Genomic DNA, 20,528 nt, shown 5'->3' with positions numbered 1-20,528 from the left:
TTCTATGATACTATTTACCCAGAAACTTTCTGGCACCATTTTGCTTGTTGGATGTTTCCTTTGCAAAGTTTTTTTTTTTTGAGACTGTAGCCACTGTTTATGACCCGTATGATTTGTAAGTATCTAGATTCCCCACTCAGTGTGCCAGAAAGCATTAATAAAAACCATATGGTTGTTTATTGTGTTGTATGTTTCTACAAGGGCACAAACATAAAACGTTTGAAGAAAATCACAGCACAGGGACAAGGACCCTTTCCTCCTAGTGCCAGTGCAGCTTCTGCTTTTCTCCTACTTGGGGTTGTCCACCTTTGTGGATATCCTAATCTCACTTTCATCATCACAGTTCTTTTTCCCATCTGGGCATGTGATTCAAATGCAAATTGACTGGAAAAATCCAGCTGTCAGTGGAAAACCATAGGTAACTTCTAGTGTCAGGGTGAACAAATGTGCCTTTTCCATCATAGTCACTCTTGTTAAAGATGAATGGGTTTGCCTTGTGGTTCATGTGCCCACATTTTCTGAGAAGCACTGGGGAACCCCTGCAGCATCCTTTTTCTCAGTACCTCAATGGACTTAAGGAGACACCACAGCCTTCCTAGAGCATGTATGTGCTCATGCCGAAACTGCTGGTGCTGGGAGATCTGGCTCATTAATGTCTTTACTTGAAAGGACTGTGCTAAGTCCCATGAAATTAAACTGAACACACACAATCGTTGCCTTCTGACATGTAGATCAAGGTGGGCATGACCTTCCTTTCCTTAGGGATCGCCATTTGCAGAATCTTAGCTGTTTGGGTGATTCTGTTCTTAACCTTACCTCATTGGTCTGTTTTACTCATTTCAACAATAATGTGGGACATAACTACTGAGAACTGGGATTTGGACCTGTGCTTCAAACACGTTTAACTCATTCAATTTTAATAAATTTCCTGGCAGGAGGGTACTCTCGTTCCCATTTTATGTAGTAAAAGAAATAAATTCAGAAAGGTTTTGTGGCAGCTACAAAGTTTAGAGCCATGATATGCACTTGAGTTTGTTGGCTGCAAAGCCCATGCTATGGGGATCTCAGTGGTGTATAAAGCCCAGAGACTCATAGTCTAGTAAATGAAAGAGAGACTAGTAAATGAAAGAGAGCTCCTTGACTCTTATTCATCTCCTAACTTGTTTTCCTATTCTTCATTTCATAGGTCTACTTCATACGTTCTCCCAGGTGATGAGTTCCTAGAATTAGAGAATTGCCTTATGGTGCCCTCAGCTGCTTTCATGCCTAATTCAGTGCCTTGCAGATATTCACACACTTATCCATTCATTTTGTGGCATATAGTTGTCAAATGCTTGCTATATGTCTGGTGACTTTAGGCAAGTCACTTAGTTCCTCTGCATCTCAGTTTCTACATCTATTAAATGGGAATAGTAGTTCTAAGGTGAGGGTTTATTATGAGAATTCAATGAGACTTGAGTTTGTGAAAGCATTTCATACAGTACCAGGTACATGATCGGTACCCAATAAACTTCCATTTACTTATTGCTTAACAATGTTTTTAAACCTTGAAAATTAGGAGTTATCTGATTGGGAACGTTTTGCTGTGATTTAGGTTAATTTTCATAAATATAAGTGGTAAATGTTTCCATTCTTTAGAAATTAAATCAGCAAATGGAGTCATGAAATTCACGATTTTAAATTTAAAATATCCCGATGTTCCCTTATTAAAAGTTATAAAACAATTTTTCTTTCCAGATTTATTTGCACTACCAAATTGGGGTTGAAATGTGAAAACAGTTTTCACAATTATGTGCTGATTTATAGAAGAGGGAATCTGAAAATCACGGTGAGGTTGTAATGTCCATAAAGACGAACAGACTCCTCCTGGAGAATTTATGAACCTTGGAAAAGGCTGAGAGCCCCTAGTTGCTTGGTATAAAAAATACTACAATTATTCATCTATTTCCCTTTCCTCCCACCCCCACCCAAAACATCATAAATGTAGTGTTGTAACATCCAAGTCAAATGTTTAGCACTTTACGTAACAGATTGTGGCACTATTCCCCATTTGGCAAAGGACGTATTCCTGAGCACCTTGAGACGTATATTGGACGGCCAGCCTTCTTGATGCCGTCCTCTACCCTGTGTGGCACTGCTTCTAGATTCCATGGGTCTTAGTGCCAGTCATCTTCATGCATCATAGTTCATCCTTGGTAGAGCTGGTTCCAGAACTCTAGTTTCTCAATTCTAACCTAACACCATCAGTAGTTTGATTCATTCAGATAGTGGTTATTGATTACCTATTCCTTGCAAAGAAAATCTGAATTGATTAGTAGGGAAATAAATGGCCTAAACTTTTTCTAATCTTGACTTTAAGTTTATGGGTATCCATTCAGAGTCACAAAAGATATTTTTTTTAAATCGGAAACACTCATCCAGGGAGTGCCGTAGTGACTTAAGTTGTTTTTTAGTGGATTTAATTAGTTATTTCAAATACTCTAAAACGGCATTTATGCTTAGACTACAAAGATGTCATGCTCGTTTCAGCAATACTCTGCTTTTTTTTTTTTTTTTTAAGATTGGCACCTGAGCTAACAACAGGTGCCAATCTTTTTTCTTTTTTCTGCTTTTTCTCCCCAAATCCCCCCAGTGCATAGTTGTATATTTTAGTTGTGGGCCTTCTAGTTATGGCATGTGGGACACTGTCTCAGCATGGCCTGACGAGCGGTGCCATCTCTGCGCCCAGGATCTGAACCAGTGAAACCCTGGGCTGCTGAAGTGGAGCACACGAACTTAACCACTAGGCCATGGGGCCAGCCCCAGCAATACTCTGCTTCTAGTTGTTGACACCAAATTGTTTTAGAAGAGGTGGGCTTAAATGACCTGCATTTGGTCCTTCCACTGGGAGGAAAGCACTAGGAAAGGAGGGATAAAGAGATGATTAACTTTCTGCTTCCAAGAACCTTACAGTTTAGTGGAAGAGAAGCACCTAAATAAAGAAAATGAGGGCCCAGCCCGATGGCTGAGTGGTTAAAGTTCCGCATGCTCTGCTTCAGCAGCCTGGGTTCATGGGTTCAGATCCCAGGTGCAGACCTACTCCACTTATCACCCATGCTGTGGAGGCATCCCACGTATAAAAAATAGAGGAAGATGGGCACAGATGTTAGCTCAGGGCTGATCTTCCTCAAGTGAAAAAGGAGGAGGATTGGCACCAGATATTAGCTAAGGGCGAATCTTCCTCACCAAAAAAAAGAAAGAAAGAAAATGATAAAGCAAGATCTCCATAGTAAGCAGCCTAGTAGAAGGCAGAGGATGTGTAGTGAGTATATAGTAAAGGGGTCAGGGGACATGTAGAGTGAATATGTCTTTTGATTTGGGCCCCAGAAGATTAAAATGATGTAGCGGACTGAGATGCTAGAGAAGATAAAATAGAATGACAAAAGCATGGTGTTAAAAAAGGCATAGCCCTACTTCAAGCACTTGCTCTCCTCATTCTGTCACCATGTGCTAAATGTGCACAAATATATAGGCTGCTAGTGTGTGCCTGCTAAAAGAGTTTATAAAGCATTTTAGCACTGTAAAGGCTTGATTTGGTTGTTATAAAATGGTTACTGGCTATCTCTAAGAACATGTGGGAGTTTAATTGGAGACTCTAGCAGACTCAGGAAGATGGAGAGAAAAAAGGCTGGTGACTCACATAACAGAATAAAAACTGATGAAAGGCCAGCACAGTGAAAGCCAACCAATAAACTTGACACCCAGAGACTGACCATCGTCTAGTTGAACAAAACAAGCAGTGGATTAAACATGCATGGAGAGGGGAAAAAAATGTTTTCCTACATTCAAAGTGAGGACATTATTTTATTTCACAATGAATTTTTGTATTTATAAAAAAATCGAAATGATCAGTTTAGAAAAGACTTTTAAAATTTTATCATGAGCTCATCACCACCCATGCCGTGCTTGCCAAGCACGTGAAGTCTAATATTGGCTTTATCTGTCAATTAGAAAGAATCTCTAGGATTCTAGCATTTGTTCCCTCTGAAGACAGATCTTGGCTATCAATCTATCCAGCTCTTTACATGGGCCTTTGAATGCTTTTTATGACAAAGACTACAGGTAGAAGGTCAAGAAGGACTTAAGGGAGAAATGAGGACAAAATGAAGATCGTGAATTGACAAAAATCCCCTCAGTTCAGGTGAAAAAGATGGAACTGGTTATATTGCTCAATACGACAGAAAAAAGCAGGCTATCTATGCTATTGCCTGGTCATTAGCCAGAACATGGTGTACTTTTCCAGTAGAATCTGGCAGATGAATGTGTGTGCACAGGATCACATGCTTGGGTATATGTAATTGACAACATCTTGGAAATGACAGGTCAGTGCCTATCAACACACCTGGGAAGCCAGGTCATTTGGACAGTGAATGGTCCTCAAGTTAGAAGGCTCCAGCATGGCTCATGGAAGCTGCTCTTTGCACCCTCCTTCAAATCTTCAGACTGGGCTCCTGAGTGCAAGAGGCATGAAAAAGCCTGGATTCGAACTCTGGCTCTATCACTCACTGTAGACAAGTTTTTTTTTTTAACCTCTTAAAGGCGGTATTTCCTCAACCATAAAAGTAAAGGTAGTAATTGTATAATTCATAGTATTTATGAGGATGTCATACAATCATATATGTGAAGAACATTTTTCATTGACCGATACTCAGGAATATAAATGGCCAGGATCAAAAAGGCCCAGCTGACTCTCCATCCTCCCACACCGAAGCCTTTCTATATTAGAAACTGAACAAGGGTGTGCATTCACCAATATACCACTGATTTATGCATTCCCGCTCCAGTGCTCAGATCCCAGAACTCTTCTCCCAGCCCAGGAACCTCTGACTGGCTTGCACTTTGAAACTGGGGCTGCAGAAAGGAGGGTGCTCCCCACTGCGCTGTGCAGTGCCCCACATTGGATAAACATGGCCGGAGGAAGCCTTTGAGTATGGTGGAGCCTTCTCAGCCTTTCTAGCAGATTCAGGGCAGGGCCCCCAAAATTTAACTGAGGTCAAAGATTCATGAAAAGACAAGACTCAAATTCAAAAGGACAGTGAAAGAAGGATTGTAACTTTATGTACACCTGGGGAAAAATAAGGAAAATTAGCTGAAATTCATGGGCCTTTGAATTGAAGTCGGAACATCCTTGCTGCCCTATAACGTTCCATTATGGAAATGGAAGCAGGAATGGAAAGGGCAGCCCCTGTCCCTGGGTTTGTAGTGCTTGTCCTGCCTCCCCCCCAGAAGGCTCACACCAGAGCCCCCCCTTCCTACCGGAGCACGTGAGTGCTGGAAGCTTTAATTGCTGCTCAGCCCCCTGTCTGGCTCCCTGCTCTGCTGCCCTGCCTCATCAGTCTTCTTTGACTGGAAACTCAATATCCCCTGCAGAAAGTCTGCGGCCGTGCTTTGAAGTTATTTGCATCCAGTCAGAAGAACCTTTTAGTTCTAGTTCTAAATTGAGTGCCTCGGTGGTTTCAGTCCCCTGAAAAGCAGGGCAGCTGAATTCTACAGCAGTCACACTGGGCCCCAGTTCTTAGTCACGTCGGTGAATTGATGCATAAAACTTGACAGCATTGTAAATCTCTTCACGGCGGGTAGGAAACGGAAGTCACCAGTGCTAGTCAGTAAAACAATTTTATGAGGTGAAGAGTTTTGTTTCAAGGCCAGTAAGGCATACGTGGCTTATCTTGGTTTGTTGAGGGCACTTTGAGGTTTAGCTAAATTCCTGCAGGGAAGCCATGCTGTCATTTGCCTCCGATATATCCTAGGGATAAGGATGTGGCCATTTACCACCCCAGTCCTGACATAACACCCTTCACAGGAAAGCTGATACAGCACCAGGGAAGTCAGTCTTCCTTCAGCTGTTGGCTACCTGTCCCCCACCACACACACTCCATTCTGCTTGATGTGGCAGACGCTTTGGAGCAAAAGGGAGAAGGGTTTCAATTCCGGTTTTCCCACTTACTATTCACTTTGGGTAAGTAATACCCACCTCAAAAGGATGGGGAGCAACTAAACGTGGTCATATGTGTAAGGTGCCTAGCAGAGGGCTGAACTAAAGTAGACACTCAGTACTGTTACTTCCTTCCTCTCCCTCTCTGACTTCCCACACGTCACAGCCCCTTTCTGCTAATAGCCCCTCTTTACTTCTTGGTGTTGGACAAAATATATTCCCGTTATCACATGCAGCAGCTTTGGCCCTCTGCACCAGCTCTGTCCACAAGCACAGGCCAGCGTCAGTATTTCTCTCAAGGTGACACTTGTAATGGATGATTGCTGCACTTCTTAATCCATTTATGTAATCCTTCCTGCTTTGCTTGCAGTTATTTTCAGGGCTTTAACAGCAATAAAATGGTTCCTTTCCCAAGACAGAGTTCATTCAATTTAAATCTGGATTGATTATGGCTAAACTTATGACATGCCTTTACAAAGGAAGAAAAAACACAGCAATAAATTATGCGCAGTAATTATGGAGCATTTATTCAGACTCCCCAGTGTCCTGGGCTCAGCATATAACAGGGGAAAAACCCTGCCCTTGAGAGTCAAAGGAGAGTTGCGCATATGAAAAGGCACCCAGGGCAGGGCGTAGGTCCAATTGCCATTTAATTCCTCATTCAAGGGGTCATCTGGACATATGGCTGATGTTCAGCTGACTTCATGGGGTTAAGTGGACTCTTCACCCACTGGTGCCTTCTTTTCCTTCAGTTTCCCTCAGATGCATTTCACTGACAGCATCCTTAGCCTTTGAGCTCTACCCAAAAGGGCACTCCTTACTGCTCCTCAAGCAGTTCTGATTTAAGACTAAGACGTTTATTGGAGCTAGAGTCCAGGGGACACTTGGTGATATCCTCCTAACATTTGTGGGATTCCTTCTGTGGTGGCCTGGCAGGTGACATGGGAAGTATGCTAGGAACTGGTGGTGGAGCGTGTGCAGACAAAGCACTTTCTTCTAGCTGCACTCTTGTGAGAAGATAGTCACATGTGTGCTCGTCAGTCAGAGGATTCGGATGGCAAATGATGGATGATCGGATGGATTTTGAGAGCACTAATTGAAAAGTGATTTATTAATACAATAATGCAAATTTAATTCCAGTACGCATTTATGACTTATATTTGAAAAGTTAGGGTGATGCTCTTAATTCATAGAAGTCGCAGTAACCATACTGCCTTGACAATCATTCACATCGAGTAACGGCTAAAAGAGAGAAATAGAGGAGAAAGGTGTGACATTTTTTTTTCTTTTAATTTTTGACCATTTGGCTTTAAAGGGAAAAAATGGAGGAAAAATCTAAATGAATCAAGATGAATAACCAGCATTGATTGAGTACCATAAGCTAAATTCAATCCTTTGAATATTGCTATGAAATCGGTCAAGTTATACTACTTACGTTTTATAGGTGAGAAAGCAGAGTTGGGAGCAGTTAAGTAACTTCCCAACTCAAAACAGGCAGAGCCACAATGTGGAGGCAGCTGTAGCCTTCCTGCAGGGACCAGGCACTTACCCACTATGCTCTACTGCCCTCTAGGACCCAGGACACAAATAGGCATCACATTCACAACCCAAAAAATGCAATTTCCTTGGACATTTTGGTTGACCTTGGAGTTAAAATGAAGCTAAGACCTTCTTCTTCCTCACATTTACTAGTAAAATTTCATTGCCAGTTAAATATATTAGACTGGTTATCCCTAATGTGTCTTCGATATGGTTCAAATTAAATTTAAGTAATGGCTTACAGTCAGGACTTATTTAGAACCATGAAACAATTTATTTTGTTTTTTAAGATAAAGGCAATGATTTTAAATTGCTGAACTTTTCATTTTCTTTCATCAGAACTTTTTTTTTTTGCAAGGCACAAGGAAATTTGAGCCAAGATATAGGTTTAGCCAAGTTGCTGAGAGTTTTTCATTTTTTTCTTTGTTGTTGTTGATTTTTTTTTTGAAGGGCAGACAGGATCAAAAGAGAAACTAAATTTTCCACCTTTGGTGTTTGAGTAGTAACTGGATCCCAAAGACAGACTCAATCCCTGGTTAAGGTTGTCCTCTCGGAATCTTCCCGCTCTGTTCCCAAAAACACATGCTGAGCATGTTTGTTTACAGCCATGCGCTTTGTTACATGGTGTGTGTGTTTCTTCCAGTTGACCTGGACAGGCTCAATGATGATGTCAAGCGTTACAGTTGCACTCCCAGGAATTACTCGGTCAACTTAAGAGAGGAGCTGAAGCTGACCAACGTCGTCTTCTTTCCACGTTGCCTCCTTGTGCAGCGCTGTGGAGGAAATTGTGGCTGTGGAACCGTCAACTGGAAGTCCTGTACGTGTAATTCAGGGAAGACTGTGAAAAAGTATCATGAGGTATGTCATTCTCAAGTATTTTGTTGCAGTGCTGCATTTAGCTCTTTTCAGCTGCGTCAGTCCTGTAATCTATAGTGTGTTGGAATTCAGGGCCATTGCATACAGTGGTGCGGGTTGTTCACTGCACAAGGACACCCAGTCAGGGCAGGGGATGATTGGGAGCTGAACTTTCACTCGTGCTAAACTTACCCAGCCAAGTGCCCTGGGTAGGAATTAAGTCCATCCTGAAGAAGGCACTCCTTTTTCTGATTCTCACAGTAAACCATGTGGGTTGACAACAGCCTTGTTAGAATATATAATCAATCAAATGTATGGTGCAGTAATTTCAGAGCTTACTTGGCCTCATTGTAGAAATATGATGGTATTCATTTACGGGATATGGCTGCAAAATCTAAATGGCTTTAAGAAAATCCTAAGAGCCAAACATTCATTTAATCATGTCATTAAAAAATTAAGCAAAGATAGAAAAATATGAATTGTCAGAAAATAGACATTATCAGAGACCTTTTCATTCTCTAAATATGGAAGTATTATTCTTCTAGAAATGCTAGTTTTTCCTAAATACTATTGAGTGCTACCTGGGAAATCAACTGGGAAATTATGCAAAAATAAGCAAAAGTAAATAAAATGATGTAAGAGGAACAAAAATCTAAGGAGAAAGTAACCTTTAATAATAGTGCCAACAAACACTCATGAGCATTTGCTGTGTGCCAGACACTATTATAAGTAGTCACCAGCTCACTCAGCAGTTTTTCAGCAACGTTGTGAGGGTGCCATTTTTATTCTCTCATAGGGGAGTAACTGAGGCCTAAGAGGATCAGCAAGTTGACCAGTGTGACATGGTCAATAAGGTCAATAAATCAGAGAGCCGAGACCTAAACTCTGATCAGCTGGTTCCAGAGTCTATGTTCTTGTCACAAGTAACACAGTGCTCTCTCTTTTTAAATAGAAAGCACTTTATTGAGCATTAAAGAAAGAGTAAAGGGCAGTTAGAGGTGCTTCTGGCATTGACAGCAGCTTTATTACTTCCTGATTTGGGGAGCAAATGCAAGTCACTAAAGTTTAGAGTGAAATGGGACTAAGAAATTATATCAGATAATCCCTTCAGGGTGGTTCTGGGATCAAATAAAAGCGTGCATGTGAAATGCATTTTGTTAAGATGTGAAATATCCTACAGAAATACATTTAAAAATATAAACTAAAATGTGAAGCAAACATTAGTGTTTGCTATTATTGTTTGAGTTGCTTTTCATCAGTACCCACCAAAGCAAAGGAATAGGTAGTTCTCCCTAAATAAAATCTTCAGCTTGGTAAAACTGTTTTGTTATCCTGAAAACAATAAAACAATAATAATAAGTTAGGAGATAACTTCTGAGCTAAATGAAAATAAATACATCATAACTGGTATTTTCACCTTGAGAAATGTAGGAAGTCGTGGGCCACAATAACCATGCATACCTTCGACAGCGGAAACACATTTTTTTAGACCTACATAGAACATATTTTCTTAGTCACAAGAATTTCTTACTCCACCCCACAGTTTTCAAAGGAAAAAAAAAAATGTTCTCATATGCAGAGAATGCTATCGTCTGTGTGCATTGTGTTTTATTTTTGTATGACCTGATGAACTCTAGATTGGATGTGGTCCTTTGCATCTAAGAACCTGAATTTTGTAACATTTAGTCATACCCTGAGGATGAACGCAGAATGCGATAATCAGGTTGGAGTTAAAATAATTGAGGAAGTGACAAGATCTCTACCTAGTCATAACTGTGAGGAAAAATATTCGAGTTCAGCCTTTGATGTATTTGTAGAGAGCTTTATTTTCATCCTGACTCTCTGCTCAGCTAGAAGTTACAGCTTGATTTTTTTAAATTCCATATTGTGGAAATGGCAGAGTTAAACATACACCCAAAAGGACCCTTGCCTCGCAGACAGTTAACTCTGAAGAGCTCTGAAGAGTCCTTTTCTTAGTTCCTTTCTTGTCTCTGTACACAATAGCTGTTCCCTGTAAATTTCTGTTCACAATTAATATCTAGAAAGGAAGCCCTTGATCTCTTTGTTCGGTCACACGAGTGGATCTGAAATGCTGGCATCTTTGTGAAACTGCTCTCTGAAGCATCCCTTTGAAGCATGTGTAGTAGTATTTTTACTTCCAGGAGTCTGCAGAGCTCTACAAAATCACTCTGCCAAGTGCTGGACAAAGGAACGAAACAGCAGCCATCACTCAGTCAGTAACTGCAAACCTGCAACAAACACGCCTGGCGCGTTTCCCTGGGACTCCTAAAACACCCTTGAAATGTGTCCCAGCAATCACTCTGTGGAGTGCCCTGTGGAAAAGAGCAGAGGGCTGTTCCATTTCCAGAAATGGTGCTTGGGCTAGGTTCATTATGGAAAAATCTTCGTCTTCTGTTAGTTCTCTGTATTCTTACCTCAGAGAAATGAGAAACCAGTTTCCCCCACTCCTGGTTGTAACTGAGGAAATGTGAAATGAGTTTCTATAGGCGATTAGCAACCTTAAAAGGGTGACTAGAATTTGTCACATAAGCAGCTGTGTGACGCTCCACAAATATTTCAATACTCAACATTTAAGGAATAAAATCCAAGAAATTATAAAGCTCCTAATGATGCTAATATCATTGCTCTTTTCACAGGTCCTGCTACTTCTCCTGTAGGGGTTTGAGCATTCTTCACTGTGCAATACCATATTATCATCTTTAGTATTTCCTTTTCTAAAAAGTTTTATAGGTATCCTTTTTCCTAACAACCATTCTATGCTTCTTGGAATATATAGGATATAAAAGATACTTTGGGTAGTGATTTTTAAAAAGGAGAGGCTCCAGAAAACATATTTTGTAGACAATAGAAGATGCTATTGTTTCAGTTCTCATCTTTCCTTGATAATGCATAATGAAGGAATAGGATATTTCTTAGAAATATGGTGACCTTTTAAATTAATACTTTCTGTTATTCATCATCTGGTCCCCTGGCTATGTCCATTCAGTCAACAGCCAAAAACTTAGGAAGCAGCAGAGAGACAAGAAGTTAATTTTCTCTGTCCTTTGTCTCATGATTTTTTCATGATGTTGACATAACCTCCTGAACTCTCTAGGAGAACTTTCTGCAGTGATGGGAATGTTCCATGTTTACGCTGTTCAATATGGTGGTCACTAGCAACACGTGATTATGGGGCACTTGAAGTGTACGTAACACAACTAAGAAACTGAATTTTTAATTTTACTTAATTTTAAATAATTTAAATGTAAAAAACTACACGTGGCTAGTGGCTACCATTTTGAACAGCACAATCCTGGATCCATCTCTGTTTCTGGCACACTTATAACATCTAGAATTATTTCTGTCTCTGGACAAAATGAGAAAGTGACTTTAGAGGCTTCTTTTTATTTTAATGTAGAATTTAATATTAACTATTTGCTTTCTATTAAAGTTTAAGCGTTAGAAAATGTAAGCAGATATTTATATATGAAACAGAAGATTAGAGGTAATAAAATGTTGAGCTTCAGAATTGAGATCAAACAATAGTACTTTTAGGTTTTACGTTATTTTAAGCATCTGTCATTGAAACAAATTTAGCTAAAATTGCAAATTGAGACCAAGGAGACAAGAAAAAAAATTTTTCAAGGAGTTTCTACTCAATGGCAAAGGCAATGAGATTTGGGGTAATAATTATAACTAACCATAACAAAAGTCAAGAAAATCTCTTTTCTGTTCTTTTTCTGGAAATAGCATTTCTAGAGCTTATAGAGTCTCCCTGCTTCCTCTCCTTTGTCCTTCTTTGAGTGAGACCATGACACAGCTGTCTTGCAGGCCTTTCCTCTTTCCTCTGTTTTCCTATGAGAAAGAGGAAAATAGAGCGAAAAAAGTACACAACTAGAAGAGAGAAGATGTGGATTCTGGTTCCAGCTCTGCCACATGAGAGACCACCTAGAACCAGCTGCTTAAAACCTCCCAGGGCCTCAGGTTTCTTCAGATAATCCCCACACTAATTTACAGTTTGGAGTTCCCAGACAGACGTGAAATTACATGATATCCATTAATCGTTACACTCTATCCTACCCCCCAAAATCTTATCTTACTGAAATTGTGAAAGGAATATAAACAAATTGGACGTTGAAGTGCTAGGTAAATGCAAAAGAATAAAGATATGATCTGGAGCAATTGATGTTTATAGACTGCTATAAAAAGTTGATTCACTCATCAAAAATAACACCCGTGCTACTTACCTCCTGGGGATACTGGGTGAATGAAAGCATTTGAAGATTGTAAAGCATAAACAGATGTGGGTGGAATTTTTTTAAGAGCATGGGCTAGCTTTCTGAGTTCTGACTTCCTTACAGCCCTGATGACTCACCAAGTGAATGGACTCTCCGTTTAAGTACTACGAGAGGCTCACATCCTCTCCCTTCTAGATCTAGCATCACATCTGGCCTTCCTGCGGAAGTTGAGCAAACCTGTCATGGGGCATGATACTCCTCAGGTAGACAAGACCCATCTGTGTCATGACTGATACTCAATGCCAATGCCACGCTCTGAAATTTGGTGCCCAGCTAGGCTTCCATTATGTGTTCTGCAATGGGAAGGCTGAACATGTAGTCATTGACCCTCTAAGGTGCCGTCAAAATCATTTAACTGTTTAGTTCTGTAAAGGTACGAGTACAGCTAAATGCCCCCCATGGTAACCCCAGAGTGCTCACAGAAATTTCTATTAGAAGTTAACGTCTACAGATGTCAGTATTGCATTTTCAAACTTCATGAGCGTTTTATAGACCCTAACTGTACCCCCACACTTTGGTCACCTTCAAATTTAACTTGTCAGCAAAACGTTGCTGAACTCTGTCATTTGTATCTTTCTTTGTGAGTGCTGTGTCTTATGACTTGGTATCAGTCCTTCCAGGACAGCCCTCAGCCTCTGTTGTGACTATTGCCTGCAAGTTGAGCAGCTATCCAGGTAGAAAATAATATGTTATCCCTTCTCAAAATATTTTTGCTTGTAGTCACTTAGGTTTCAGAAAGATTGACTATTAGCCCTTAAAAATCTTAACTCTATGCACATTTTTCATAGAGGCTATAAGCATGACAGAAGTAAAAATGGAAGCAAAAATATGGAAGCCTTTTTTTTTTCTTAAAATAAGAAACTATATATGTACTGAATACTGCCTGCTTTAGAAGTTGGATAGAATCTTAAATAAACTCTTAATGATTCAGGTTTATATAATGCATTTGTCCTGAAATATGTACTTGTGTTCCTATGTCAGCCATTAATTTGAAAACTGTTACAAGGCCTTAACAACCTTTTTTTATATTGTCAATAAACAAGAACCCAACTCAACAGATAGCTTCTCTGCCTAGTATTGTTTTATTACTGTAACAGCTTTATGGCAATGATTCATTCAGTGGTTTTTTGGCAACAAGGCGAGTAACTATAGTTAAATATCGTTTGTGATATGGTAATTGCAAACTGAGCATCTTTGACTTTGTGTAGTGCTGTGTAAGACACCGACTGACACAGTCATTCTCCATTTAATAAAAGTCAACTTTGCCTGGTTTCATGTGGTTTTCCAGGTGGTAGAGAGGCATCAAGATTTCCATTTTCACTGATAGGTGCTAAGAAATGGCTGCCTGCTCCTCAGTGAATTTTTATTTCAGTGTGTGTGTTTGCAGCTGTGACTCATAGCTCAGAAAATAGGAAAGCATTTTGTGATGGCACCTATTAGCAAGTGTCCTTCAGCGGCTGTAATTAATTCAATAGTTCTTTCCCTTTAAAGGTGACCAGATAACCCATAACCAGCCAGTTTGCTTTTTCAGATAAAGGCTTTTCATTTTTCTTTTAACTTTCCATGCTCTCTCAAATCAGCTGTGTACCTGAACCTAAGACTATTACATGGTCTGAAAGCTTTGAACATCAGTGCTGTGATCAGCCAGAAAAGCAGTCCAATTTCCACTTTGTTCAAACAGTGCTTTCCTGTCTTGTCTGGGAAAGTGTCTGCCAATTCATTTTTCTCTTCTTATCAGCAAAACACATATATACTGTCCTCATGTTGCTTAATATAAAACACAGGGAAAATCCCCGAACAATCAGACCAGTTAGAAAAACTGCCCAGGCTCTGCTCTCATCCCACAGCACACACTTTGTTTGCTGTCAGATGAGAAAGCACATCGACAGAGCACTGAATTTATAGATGCTAGTCGTTGCAAGTTATTAGGCTCTCATGATGGCCTTCTTTAAACAGAGGATACATATCATATGCTCATCTTCTTAGGAACCATTTCCCTTCTCTGCTTCTGCCAACCCCTAAATCTAGTTTACATGGAGATAGTCTTGGACAATAGTGGCTAATTTATATTGGAGAAATTCTTGGCAAAGCTGTAGGACGCCAGTCTCTAACTGCTTCCAGGGCACTCTGCCCAAATATGGCACAGTAGGGCTTTTATATCTGTCATGGGCAGGGCTATTTAATACCCAAAAATGTAATGCATTCTTCAGCCATTGCTTTTTTAACTTATATTTTCATGGAGAAGCAACAAATTTATTTTCTTTTTCACCCAGCAGGAGAGAACACAGGAGCAGGGAAAGGCAAATGTCATTGTAACTCTGCTCTCAGTACTTTAAATTTTATTTTAAAATTGCAAAGGATTAAAAGTGGTCCAAAGTATGGGCCACTTCATTTTGGCCTTTGCTTTATTTCCTGGCTTATTTTGTCCCCTGTGTTTGTTGGAGGTGGCATAGAGGAGATTCAGGGAGGAAGTAAAAAGGAGAGAACATGAACACACACCCCCATACTTCTGCATTGGTGGCATCACCCATCACGTTCACCCAGGTACATTTCTTTAGCAGCCACTATGTTCTCAATATACTGCTGAGCTGTAGAGACAAAAGTTTCAATTTCAGAGAAAAGGGCATGAGCTAGTCCACGCAGAGTCAAATTCTGGTTCCACCAGTTACTAGCTCTGTGACTTCGGGCAAGTGACATAATCTCTCTTTCCTTATCTATGGACAGAATTAGGAAAGTACCTAATGGTACCTATAGTGTTGCAGTGAAGTCGAAGTAAGTTAGTATTTGCCAAGTCAATTAGAACAGTGTGTGGCATCTAGTAAATACTCAATAATGTAAGTGATTATTTTTGCTCTCCTTGCCCTCAGAGTGCTTATAATCGAATTAATAGAAAGAATGCATAATACATCATATGAGAGTGTGTGATACATATTGTAAGTATGGCAAAATTGCAAGAGAAAAAGGTATCAGTTAGCTATCAAAACTGGCATTTGGGGGCCTGGCCCAGGGGCCGAGTGGTTAAAGTTCTGTATGCTGCACTTTGTGGCCCAGGTTTGTAGGTTTAGATCCTGGGCATGGACCTACTCCACTCACCAGCCATGCCATGGAGGTGTCCCACATACAAAAAAATAGGGTAAGATTGGCACAGATGTTAACTCAGGGCTAATCTTCCTTAAGCAAAAAAAGAGGAAGATTGGCAACAGATGTTAGCTCAGGGCACTCTTCCTCAGCAAAAAAAAAAAAAAAAAAGGCATTTGGACAGCTTTACCAATATCAAATACTTTTGAGACTTGCGCATTCTTCATGAACTCTCTTAGGATGTTATTTTTCCCCCCAATTTTGTACTCATTAATCTTCTTTTGAAGCTCTGCTACAAATGGGACTCCATGTCCATTCTGTGTTAGCAGAGTCCAGGCGCCCTAGCTTGATGGAACATTGAACAAATACAGTGATTCATTCTCTTCCTCCCTGGAACTCCTATGGAACAGCTTGGCTAGATACTAAAGTAAAGTGGGTGCACATACTATGATGCATGAGTACTGAGGACTCTGGGCCTATTTTCCTAGGACATGGTTTTGGTTTGTTTATGACTTCAAACTGGTAACGTGAGGATGAGAAAATTGCTGAGAATATAATTTATTGTAAAGAATTGTGGGGAAGCCGTGAAAAGTTATACAGATGTGAAAGCAAGATTTCACCATGTCTAACCTTCATCTAAGACCAAAGTATACCAAGCAAAGTGTAGCAGGTCACCACGCCCGCTCACATGTGGGGCCCAACACACTTTTGAGAGACAGAAGGAAATCACAGGCACATTGGAGAGGCATTGGGTCAGAGTGTGCTAGGAGCCTAGAGGAAAAAGCCCTGCTCCTGGGTCCAAAAGGCACTGAGCTTCCTTTAGAGTCTCAATTCCCTAATCTACAAAATGGGAATGAAGACGTCTCCTCTACTGGGTGACAAGGTTCACCTGAGGGCAAAAGAAATAGTGCGGCTGTGCAAGTTCTTTGAAAACTGTAAAATGCTACATAATTGTTTGATGGTGCCGTGATGGAGTTTACAGTCTGAAAGGAGAATAGAACAAGATCAAAAGTAAAGGCTAATCAGAACCTAAGAACGTGAAGAAGAGAAGCGATTAAACTGACTATATAGTGTATGTTAAAGCGAGTATGTAATTTTCCGAGCATTTGTGCGTGTGCTGCTACTGTTTGACTTCGATGAAGGCCACAGCGGGAAGAGTTAGCTTCTACTTAACCTTACTAATTTAAAAAATTATGTTTAAACTTATTGATTTAAAAAATTAAGGATATACTTTATTAATTTAAGAAATGCTGTATTGATACACAGGTATTCATGTACAAAGCTTTTAGTGGAGCCTGATTTGTTTTGAATTGTAAAAGGTATTATATATTAACAAGTGTGTGTGAACACAAACACCTTTTCATATTTTTATGGCCACTAATGACCTGCATCAGGGCAAAATGTTTTATGTCAATCAAACATTTAGCCATACCGGCATATTATGTTCATGACTTTATTCATTGTCCTGTCCACAGAGATAATAATATGCTTGGTATTGTATTTTTCTGTAACACATCCTTTGGTCAGAAGAATCTTTATGATATTATTTGGGACAGCACCTGGCACAAAGCAGGCCCTTAGAAAGCCATCGGTAAATACCTGCTAGGACACCTGAGGTCATCTTGGTACTGCAGGTAGGTAATTGCAGGAGGCATTACTCTGGGATCACTAGACCCCTCTACTTCGAGGAATTGATGATGGCTTGTAAAAATATTTGCATATGTACCTTCTAATAGTGAGCCCATAATTTTCGCTGGATTCTCAAAGGGTTAAGAACTAGTTGTCAGAAAGAGAATAAGTGCTATCTAGTTGAGTTAAACTCCAGGGGCTTTCTAACAGCAAATATGTTTCTTGTCCTAGGTATTAAAGTTTGAACCTGGCCATTTCAAGAGGAGGAGCAGAGCAAAGCACATGGCTCTCGTTGACATCCAGCTGGATCACCATGAGCGGTGTGATTGTATCTGCAGCTCAAGACCACCTCGATAAAAGAATGTGCACATACAATACTTACGTTAAGCATGAAAGAGCCTTTAGTTTAAGGAGGGTGTGGCAAGAGACCCTTCTCCCACCAGCAACCGAACTTACTACTAGCCTGCAAAGCATTGAATACAAGCGGTTGCTGAGTTTCAACCTAGCTTTGTTAGTGCTGTGACAAGTAGAAAGGTGTATCATCAACTTCTATATCCAAGAATATAGGATTGCATTTAATAATAGTGTCTCAGGATATATATATATATATACACACAAATATATATATGTATCCCCATGTCTATGTGTAAATAGATCAAACGGTTTATTCAGTATATATAACCAGGTACACCAGAGCTTACATATGGTTGAGTTATTTAGACCCTTAAAATCTTTTCACAAAATAGGAGACATATTATATACATGAAACATGCTTTTGGAAAATTTGGAAGAATTAATTTGTTTATTTTTAAATTTGGAATCACAAAACAATTTTGGATCTTGTTCTTTTCAAGAAAACGCCTTGGATATTAAAAACCAATAGATGGGCTTTTCTTACGGATACATCTTAATTATAAGAAAGGAAAAATATGGTTTCTGAGAAAAAGGCACAAACATAACCATTTTTCCCATAAGATGCACCACATACTTACCTATTTAGACAATAATCACCTGTCTCCAAAAGCATGCCATAGTAATATAGGTGCCTTAGAAATTAAGTCATTAAATCTTCTTTTTAGGTATCTTGCTGAGGCGTGCTGATTCATTTAACACCTGTCTCAAAAGAAGTTTCTCAGAAAGTTTATTATTATAATCTTACGAGAGACAGTTTATAAGTTGTAGCAGAATTGTGAATTGTTCCTTTCCAAACATCCCTCCACAGTAGTAACTCCTTTGGAGAATGGCGTGGGGAGTCTACATGAGCCTGTCAAAACAGTGTTCATTGAAAGATTGAGGCAGTTGAAAGTCAAAAAAGTGAGCATCGAAGTATTAACATAACTGGAAATTGGATGGAATATTTGACAGGATCCATATTTGATAATGGATTCAAACTCTCGAAACAGTGCCAATTAATTTTATGTATCTTGCTTTTGTGTTCCTGTCTCTTCAATATACAGACATGGATTTACAATGGCATTTTATATTTGGCAAGCCCTCAAGGAATATTTATAACCTAAAAGCTTTTGTGTATTAAAACAAGCCAATTTTATTGATGTAAATCCCTAATCATATACTCACTCACCACTCTGCATTCCTGTTTCTGAACTAAGTGAAATCAGATCTGGGGTCTCATTCTTTCTAAATCTATAGAGCTTGTTCGAAGAAGTGACACTACAAGTGGTGGGAGCTCGAGTTCGGCCCTGTTCTACTGCTAGAAACCTGGTTTTGCATTGATGGTTGGTATTGGTGTTTAGAGTAATTTTTCCTCCCTGGCTCCTTCATGTCTCTTGGAAAGGAGACTGCCTCCAGGCATAGGAAGTGATTCATCAGTCTGCAAAGCAAGACTCTTAAGAGAGCAACTCTGAAATCAAGATAGCCCAGGGGCTGCTCAGAGAGCGCCACATTTTTCTTCCTGCCTTGAGAGAAAAGAAGGAGAGCTGATTTCTTCCAGGAGTCCAGGGCTCTACTGACTACAACCAATTTGAGTGAGGCGTTTGTGACAGGGGCTCATTAAGTCCCAGTGTCAGGGGAGTGGCCTAAATATACTTGGATTTCTAAGCATGGTGCTCTCAGGACCAAGTTCTCAACTATCCTTAGTAGCTCATTTCTTCCCAGCTCTTGGAAATGAAAGACGTATGCTTATTAAAGGACTTTCAAAACTTCCCTAAAAACGTCCAGTGTTTTTACCTCAGGGGGTGAGTGGTAAAATTAAGTGCTCAATTGTCCAAAATCAGAAATAGCTGAGGCGGACACTCTCATAACAGGAACCGCTCTTCCCCTTCATGACCACTTGCAGGTTTCCCATGAAAACATCAGTTTCCTGGATCCAAATCAAAATGTGTGTTACATCACTCCAGCTTGTTCAGCTCACCTCGGAGCTGTAAGTGTGAAAAATTAGAGTGTTCTACTCCATTTTCAATAAACCTTCCAGGCTGCAATAACCAGGATGGTTTTCAGTTAAAGCCCTATCTGTACTTTTTATTTATTAGCTGAAATGTAAGCAGGCATATTCCCTCACTTTTCTTTCTTCTTTCCTGAGTGTTTTATTAAAACTTCTCCCTTGGTTATCTGTTATCTATTGCACTTTCAACACGTAGTCAATAAATCTGTTTCATTGCCATCAAAGGAATAAAAAGCTCGCCGTACAAATTACATTTCAAAACAAACCCTAATAAATCCGCATTTCGGCACAGCTCACTCACCTGGAATAATGCCTTTCATTCAATATGTTCTTATAGGGCAGAACACTTTCATAAGTAGAATTTTTTATGTCCTTTTGTCATATCAGTAACAAGCAGCTTTTTCCTGTCATAGTCTTGTCTATAGCAAATGTAATATGCCTCTTATCTTCATGAAAAATAAATACCGCTTTTGAACAAAACTACTTCATTATTTAGTACTCAATGGCAGTTTTAAAAGGTGTACAGTGTTATAAGCTTGCTTTCACAAATGCACACAGTTGTTTGGAGTGACAAGATTGGGTGATTTCTGAGGGCTTGGTTTTAGGATGTTGAAAGAACGCAAACCTTGTTCCTTGATCACAGGCTTTTGCCCTGGCCCTTTCCTCAAGCTGGGTGGCACAATGCGGACTTCGGTTTTGTTATTTGTTGTTTTATTGTTGCTTCTTTGTTTGACTGTTTGTTCCCCACAGGCCT

The 20,528-nt window shown here is 39.8% G+C and overlaps 1 protein-coding gene across 2 annotated transcripts in view; it reads left to right on the top strand.

Moving 5' to 3' along the window:
* Positions 1–20,257, top strand: part of PDGFD (platelet derived growth factor D) — a 214,922-nt gene extending 194,665 nt beyond the window's left edge. For both annotated transcript variants that reach the window (XM_046638132.1, XM_046638131.1), the window contains exons 6-7: positions 8,157–8,371; positions 17,605–20,257. In XM_046638132.1, the coding sequence (XP_046494088.1) occupies positions 8,157–8,371; positions 17,605–17,730 (341 nt within the window). In that variant the 3' untranslated portion in view covers positions 17,731–20,257. The remainder of the gene's footprint in view (positions 1–8,156; positions 8,372–17,604) is intronic.
* The last annotated feature ends 271 nt before the right edge of the window (positions 20,258–20,528 follow it).

Source organism: Equus quagga, chromosome 14 (genome assembly GCF_021613505.1).
Source record: "Equus quagga isolate Etosha38 chromosome 14, UCLA_HA_Equagga_1.0, whole genome shotgun sequence".
NCBI lineage: Eukaryota > Metazoa > Chordata > Mammalia > Perissodactyla > Equidae > Equus > Equus quagga.
Note: the sequence above shows the minus strand (reverse complement) of the source record. Positions and strands in the feature narration are given on the sequence as shown.